The sequence below is a fragment of the Glycine max genome, chromosome 1 (genome assembly GCF_000004515.6).
Source record: "Glycine max cultivar Williams 82 chromosome 1, Glycine_max_v4.0, whole genome shotgun sequence".
Lineage (NCBI taxonomy): Eukaryota > Viridiplantae > Streptophyta > Magnoliopsida > Fabales > Fabaceae > Glycine > Glycine max.
In genome coordinates this window covers 5,801,908-5,809,782 of record NC_016088.4, presented here as the reverse complement: position 1 = coordinate 5,809,782, position 7,875 = coordinate 5,801,908, and the positions used below count along the sequence as shown (strand labels likewise).

General features: G+C 30.9%; 1 protein-coding gene across 1 annotated transcript; it reads left to right on the top strand.

Annotated features, from left to right (window-relative positions):
- The first annotated feature begins 3,803 nt into the window (after window positions 1–3,803).
- Window positions 3,804–6,810, top strand: LOC100776292 (uncharacterized). Its single transcript, XM_006573054.4, has 3 exons — window positions 3,804–4,811; window positions 5,010–5,570; window positions 5,920–6,810. The coding sequence occupies exons 1-3, from the start codon at window positions 4,298–4,300 to the stop codon at window positions 6,240–6,242; spliced, it is 1,398 nt and encodes a 465-aa protein (XP_006573117.1). The 5' UTR covers window positions 3,804–4,297; the 3' UTR covers window positions 6,243–6,810.
- Window positions 6,811–7,875: the final 1,065 nt, after the last annotated feature.

Sequence of the window (7,875 nt, the reverse complement as noted above, 5' to 3'; positions counted from 1 at the left end):
ATCATATTCTGACGGAAATATTTATCTAATATATATTTATGATCTTTGATAAAAATTAATCATTATTTTTTACGGTGAATATTTAATACAAATATCACCATAAAAAAATTATTACAAACATTAAACACTAAAATTATTATGTGCGATTCTGAAAAACTTTAAGGAGTGTTAATATACCAGGACTTTGCTCTTATAGAAATACTCACACCAATTAATCTTATGTTGTGTTTGGCTGAAATTTGAGAGGATAAAAATATAAAATATAAATTAAAATAAAACGTAAAAATATATGATTCACGTAAAACTCACAACTTCTATTCAATTTATCTTCCTCTTCCCTCCATCAAACATACCATTTTTTAAAATCATTTTATTGCATGGAAATAAGTATATAGTTTAAAATGGGGTTGAAAAAAATTATTAATGATGAGGTTATTATAAGAGTACATGATATGTGTGCATTTGTTCTGTGACTGAACGAACTCCTGTAATATGTATGCACACTTATATGCACTGGCCTGGTGATGTGATGGGGATGGACAGAGAGAGTCATAGTAGTAGAAAGACTAATATATATAGCTGAATGCATGAATAGGGTAGCTATGGCATAGGGTGTACATGAACATGGCAGGGTCTCTTGTTGTGTTACTTGTGTATCAATGGCTAGGGCAAGACAAAGAAAAAAAGTTGAATAAAATAAAACAAATATAAACCAGTACCTTTAATCCTTAGAATACATGTGTTAAAAAGTTAAAAAGAAAAATATTTTTATTAGAATATGTAAAATTATATTTTAAATTAATTTTTTTACGTATTTTTATATTTTATAATAAATATTATTTTTTATGAGTCTTTTTATTAATATCATAAAGATACTAATTAGATAGACCCATAAATAAAATTAGAGTCCTCATTTTCATCTTCTGCTTTGAAAAGAAAGGTATCTCTGCACAGCCACGACCTACAAGTAAACATCCACCACGTTGAAGGGTGACAGCCTTAGACTCTGCAACCCGATGAATGGAGAGAGAGAGAGTCTCTTCCCCCTCACACGTGTGAGTGAGGTGCAGCATACCCAGGGAATGATTATGGTAATAGTATAATGACAGCATAGTTAACAACAAAATAAATATAATAGTGCTATTTCAACTATGTCAGAGGGGATAAAAGCACCATTGGAAGTTGAGTCTCATTAATAAAAAGGAAAAGGAACAGTTTGTTTGTAACTTACATGAAATTAATTTTAATATTTTTAAATATTAGTATTAAGATATGAATTTGAATCATATTAGTGAATTAGATCATTTTAATGATCACTTTGTAGGTAGATTAATTGATATTAAATTATTTTAATTTAATTAATAATTTTAAATTTGTATTTTAAATATATAGTTATATTAAATACTTAAAAAAAGTTTTAAATTATAGTGATTCTTAAATATGATTGTTTCGCGCACATGGTTAGTTAGTTTAGATGTTAAAACATGTCAACTGAATCATATTATCCATATGAACATGATTATTTATATTATTCATATGTCAAGTGAATTAAGTCTGAAAGTTAGTTCTCTAAAATTTGGTGAACTAAAAATCAAATTCTTATCAACGAAATATTCATATTTAACTTGTATCATGTCTTAAAAATGAATATTTTTGAGGAAAAAAAAAAGATATTTGAGAGAGAAAAACATAGATAATGTTTTTTATTGCATCTTTTATTGTTTTTATATGATTTATTTTATCATTTGAAAGAAATATTCATTTGATTTATTTTATCATTTACTTCTATTTTTTCACCTTATCTCATTTGTATTTTACAATGTCATTGATGACAGTAAAAATAAATTTAAATCCTTTAAATTTTAAGTTAGAGTCCTATAAATGAATAATATAATTAAAAATCATTAAAACGAATCAATCAAATTTTTCAACAAGAATTACTATTCCAAAATATATATTTAATGTCGTTAAGTTCATATCAGTTTTTGATAAAATTAATATTAACAAAAATGCGGTGATATATTTGTAAATAAAATAAGTTGGTTAACATTAGTTTTTCGTATAACTAATATTAACTAACTTATGTTAACATCAGTTTGTTCAAAAACCAATGTTGTGAAATGATAAGTTAACATTGTTTTTTTTTCAAAAATCAATGTTAACAATCTGATAAGTTAACATCAGTTTATTAACATCGGTTTTTAGTGAAAAATCGATGTTAACAAAATCGGTTTTTAAGAATATAAATTGTGTCTACGCCTTAATTCACTTACCATTTTGCGCCTCTTCCTCTTCGTCTCACCTCTTCCACTCTCGTGCTTCTTCCTCTCCGTCTTAGCTCCTCCAATCTTTTCTCGCTGCCTCTCAATCTCCACTTCGTTCATGTCGCCATAGCACACTTTCAGATATCTTATCAAAGTGTCACGTCTTTTCGCCTATCCGTCTCTCGCAGTAGGTATATTTTCCAATATTGAAATCAATATTTTAATACTTCATTAGATTGACATTTGACTATGGTGTTAATGGAATATAGAATATGGAATTTGACTATGGTGTTAATGTAATGTCGTGGAGCACATGAGTGTGGTTTGAATGTGAAATTTGTTAGGCATTTTGGAATGTGTGTGAGGCAGAGAGATAGAGTTGTGATTTAGCTTATATAATAGAGTTGTGATTTAGAGAACATGCTTTTACACTTAGGCACTTTAAAAATTGAATGGAAAGGGAAATAGAAGTGTCGGGTTCGATGAGTAGACAAATATGATAAGTACTATGAGCCTCACGTTTGGCTTGAATGCAAACTTTTGACAAATATTGCAAATAATAATATATTAACAAAAATCTCATTGGATTTAGTTTTCTCATTTTTACATGAGAATAAACGTTTGAACTTGGAGTAGAGTAATCAAGCTAGAACTTGGGTTTAAGGGTTTGAGAATCACTATATTAATTTGGCTATAATTTTCTTTTTCAATTCCACTTTATAATTTGGCTATAATTTGTCACTTAAAATTTGGTCTTTTCCTTTGTAAGGGATTTCACCTTTGGGTTGGTAATTTGCAGTCTAACTATAGAAGTCAAATGAACTGGACTTAGAATCCACATTCCATGACCTTCTTCTTCCTTATTCTTCTCATGAATTGTGAAACATATAAATTTCTTTATATTTATTAACTTATGCTTTATTATATCATGTAGTATATTGATCCAAGACCATTGGAACCAGAGATCATGAAGACAATTCACATTCAGTGGACAAGATATCATTTAAAAGTTAAAAATAAAACACTAAATGTTTAAATAATTTTAGAATTGTAGAATTATATTAATTTAGATTAGGTTACAATGTATTGACTTTCATTACTTTAAATATTTCTTTTAATTGATAGTAAATATTCAATTATTATAGACAAAAATTAAATTGTCTAATAGAATATTAAAAAAAATCCAAACAATAACATCAATTTGTTAGGCAGAAAGCAATATCAATCTTGCTAAAAGTTAATGCTAGTGAGCAGAAAATAACATCAATTTTTAGAAAAATTAATGTAATCGTCAATTCACAATATTAATTTTTAGAAAAATTGATGTTGATTTATACATATTTTACATTTTTTGTTGTTTCTTATTATCGGTTTTAAAAAAATTAATGTTGTTTAATTTAGTTTAAAAAATCAATGTTAACGTTAATACTTTTAATATCAATAGTTTTAACATCGGTTAATAATTAATATTAATTTTTTTTAATAATTAATGTTAACCGTTTATTTTTTAATAGTGATTAATTATATATATGTAAAATCGATAGATATTTCAAATTAATATTATTAATTTAGTGATAAAAAACTTACCTTTTTTATATTTATGTAAATTTATTATAAAAACAATTTCTCTTTAAACTCAAAGTTCACACTCTCTCGTGGCCCATCTCCCACAATTGTACTACTGGTAAAAAAAAAAAAAAAAAATTCTATTTTTAAGTTTTATACATCTTAGAAGTGCGTGAAAAACTCACGTTTCGTGTAAAAACACACTTTACACAGACTTTGTGGTGTTCCAAGTTTCTTTGCCCCGCTAGCTGCAAAATCTTTTCCTCTTCAATTTCACCGTGTGTCAAACAAACATTACTTCTCTCATGTTACACTGTTTCCACCACAGCACAAAAAAAAACATCGTTTACTCGCATGAGTTGTACTATGGCACGGTAACAGTTGCAGATACCCAACAGGCCAACATCATCATCATCATCAACAACAACAACAACAAAATTTGTGACACAAATTCATGAAATGAAGTCATGGCCAGCAGCAAGTGTTGCATGATCTCTCCACAACAAAACCAGAATGCCCCCACATGTTACCCTTCTCCAATAGGAGTAGTCTTTGCAGATATGATGGGGTCTCTCTCTCTTGCCACAGTTTCAAATAATGCTTCTTCATCTCAAGAAAGTAATGTTTATGGTTATGGTTATGGTTATGCCTCTGGGGTGGGAAATGGGAGCACAAGGTGGAGTTTTCCTTTCATGAGGGAGTTTCTTTCTTCAAACTTTGAAGACTGCAGTGATTTAGTAGGGGCTGGGGAGAGTAACAACAGTAATGAGAAAACAAACCATAATAATGGCAAGTTCAGTGAAGAAGAAAGTAACCCTAATGAGAACCATGCCAATGGCAAAGAGGTGGATAGTGGACACTCCAAACTTTGTGCAAGAGGGCACTGGAGGCCTGCTGAAGATTCCAAGCTCAAGGAGCTTGTGGCTCTTTATGGCCCTCAGAATTGGAACCTCATAGCTGAAAAACTAGAAGGAAGATCAGGTGTTAAAAGAAAGAAAAATTCCAAAGTGCAAATATGATCACTAGTTAACTCAACTTATATCATTTTCTCTCATGTTGTGGATGTATGAAATGAAATTTTATGAAAGAGGAATACAAATGGGTCTTGTTTATTGTACTTTTTTGGTATTTTTTTTCCTTAACTTTCTTTGATGTGATTTATTTTTGTATATGAATTAGGTAAGAGTTGTAGGCTGAGGTGGTTCAACCAGTTGGATCCAAGGATCAACAGAAGAGCATTCAGTGAAGAAGAAGAAGAGAGGCTAATGCAGGCACATAGAATTTACGGCAACAAATGGGCCATGATCGCAAGGCTTTTCCCTGGGAGAACAGATAATGCAGTGAAGAATCACTGGCATGTTATAATGGCCAGGAAGTACAGGGAACAATCCAGTGCTTACAGGAGGAGGAGAATGAGCCAATCTGTGCACAGAAGAGTGGAGCAAAATCCAACCTTTGTTTGCAGCAGCAGCAGAGATAATGCCTCAACCACAGAACAAGAACCAGAACCATCACCTTCCTATTATCCCAATCTCATTCACCATGGAGTAGCACTCACCAATAACATGGCTAGTTTCCCACCCTTCCATGGAGTAGCTGCGTGTAATGGCGTGGTTGTTGAGTTTGGCTCAAATGGTTCTCCACAAAACATGACTAGTGGGAGAGAAGCAATGCCAAACACCACACATGTTGGCTTGTCTGCTCAAGCTCAACAACAAGCACCATTTGATTTCTTCTCTGGTGTGTGCTTTCTCTCTCCTTAGCTATTCCCTCTAATTAAATATCCTTTTGTTCCTTCAAAGTTCATTCAAACTGATTCCACGTAGTTCTCTTACTTCTTGCTGCATCATCCAAGTTTTCTTAATTCCTAAGCTTTAACTTGTTAGCTCTTTTTATCTTTTAATTCCAATCAAGTTTAATTCATATCTTGTTTTCATAATTTCATTAATCTTTTGGTTTGTAAAAGTGACTGATGCAAAGTCAGATATCTTTGTGTTGCCTTAAATTCTCTTAACAATGATATGAGTATGTTGTTGTAACTAGCTTCAGTGTTATTAACTAACGTTTTCCATTGTTATGGGTTTGAAAGGTGGTGGAAGCAATGACATAGTGTTAGAGTCCATAAGCCATATGAGAAGCAGGGAAAGAACCAATGGATCTCACAATCATCATTGCCAATTATCTGGTTGCTACCCTCATTATCCCCAACAATATTTGATGGCAATGCAACAACAGCTAGACAACAACAACAATTTTTACAGTTTCTTGAATTCCTCACCAGCAGCATCAACAGCTAGGGAACCATCATCATCACCATGTGTTGCAGAAATCAGAGATAAAGTGGAGAATAGTGACCCCCCAGATGGTGTTCCACCCCCATTTTTTGACTTCCTTGGAGTAGGAGCCACATGAGATAAGAATCAGATTATATATCCAAAAGCTGCAAAACTTCCCCGGAAGTTCCTCAATATAGTTGTGGTCCAACATAAACTGAGAAGCCATTCGAGGCAAATAGAAAGGAATAGTTGCTTGAGTTTGGTGCACTGTGTAAATCTTGCGTCACTGCCTCTGTGTTGATCACCCGTGTCTCTATTGTGATTTTCTTCCTTTCTTTTCTCACACATAATGGGGGACCCTTCTGCAAACTATTTGAAAAATAATCATGATAATTTAATTCCATTGCTATTATCTTCCTATGCCCAGTTTCATGTCTTCTTTTTTTTCCCTTTTATATGGTTAATTTTATTTTTTTTAGTTAAAACCAAATAGGGTCATGTGGGTTATTAAATAATGTCCTAGACATTCTTTGTTTCTTGTAATGTATAAACTAATTCGTTAGGAATATATGTGTGTATGATAGTGCTAATCAAAACACTTTAGAGAGAAAAATGTTAGGATAGGACATGAATTGGGGCATGGTCTTGTTTTATTTTTTAATAAGGTTGTTTTTGGGCTAGTAGATGTAGATGTGTTTTTTTCAAGCATAGGTTTGTTTTGGTTGTTGCTACCTATAGGTGGTTTTCTGAACTAATTGGAAGATGGTGATGAAAAATAATGACGAGAAATAGTCCTAGTCCAAGTCCAAGAAGATGAAATATAAGAGAGGGGGTGGAACTGTTATGACTTATGAACATCGCTTTCTCATGGGCCTTGAATGCAATAATTGAGGCACAATTTCCTGCAACTGACTTCATATGTGCATTCATTGTGTGGAACTGTTCAAATCAATATCCTTCTCATCAGCAGAATCTGTGAGAATTCATGCAATTAATGTGTGGTGTGGATTTTTTATTAGGCAAGCAACGGTTATATAGCCCCTAACAGAAGTACTTTGATATGGTTCATCATGTTGGTGAAGGTTTGTTCTTACATTTAAACTAAAACTAGTGGTTTAGCTGTAAAATTTATTTTAACTAATTAATATTTATAACAAATGAATATTTTTTAATATAAAAATTATATTATGATTAAAATGTATAATAAATAAATGTTTTAAATATATATATATATATATATATATATATATATATATTATATTTTAGATTTGAAATAAAGAAATTATATTACAATTTAAATTGTGATATAAAGTTATTCAAAAATTAGAATAGATAGATAGTTAAGAAGATAAATACATAGGTAAAGATAAATATGATAGGAATTTGAAATGATAGAGTCCATATAAGCGGTATAATATATTTTTAAATATTTAGTTTAAATGTGTGAATTGGGTCCGATTGGCCCATTTAGCTTGACAAGTTGTGGGGCAAACAAATTTTTAAGTTACATTTGATTAGATTGGTTTTTTTAATTCTCTGATTGGATTCGTTGAGTTACATACATGTAACTGTGCTTTTATTATAAAGTTTGGTCACTTTTAACAAACTTCAGTTGATAATAAAACATATTTATAAGTGTGGTTTAAAAAATTATATTAGTAGCATTTTTCTAAATATTTATTACTCTGTCCCTGCATAGTTGCTTAAATGGTTAAGAGTTGGGACATGAAGAATAGTAGATTTTGTTTTTTGTTTTTGTTTTCAAAGGG

Excerpts from the sequence above, each read along its gene's own strand:
- LOC100776292 (XM_006573054.4), top strand. The coding sequence starts at position 4,298 with ATGGCCAGCAGCAAGTGTTGCATGATCTCTCCACAACAAAACCAGAAT. Across the intron at positions 4,812-5,009 it reads AAAACTAGAAGGAAGATCAG|GTAAGAGTTGTAGGCTGAGG; the intron begins GTGTTAAAAGAA and ends TATATGAATTAG. Across the intron at positions 5,571-5,919 it reads ACCATTTGATTTCTTCTCTG|GTGGTGGAAGCAATGACATA; the intron begins GTGTGTGCTTTC and ends TGGGTTTGAAAG.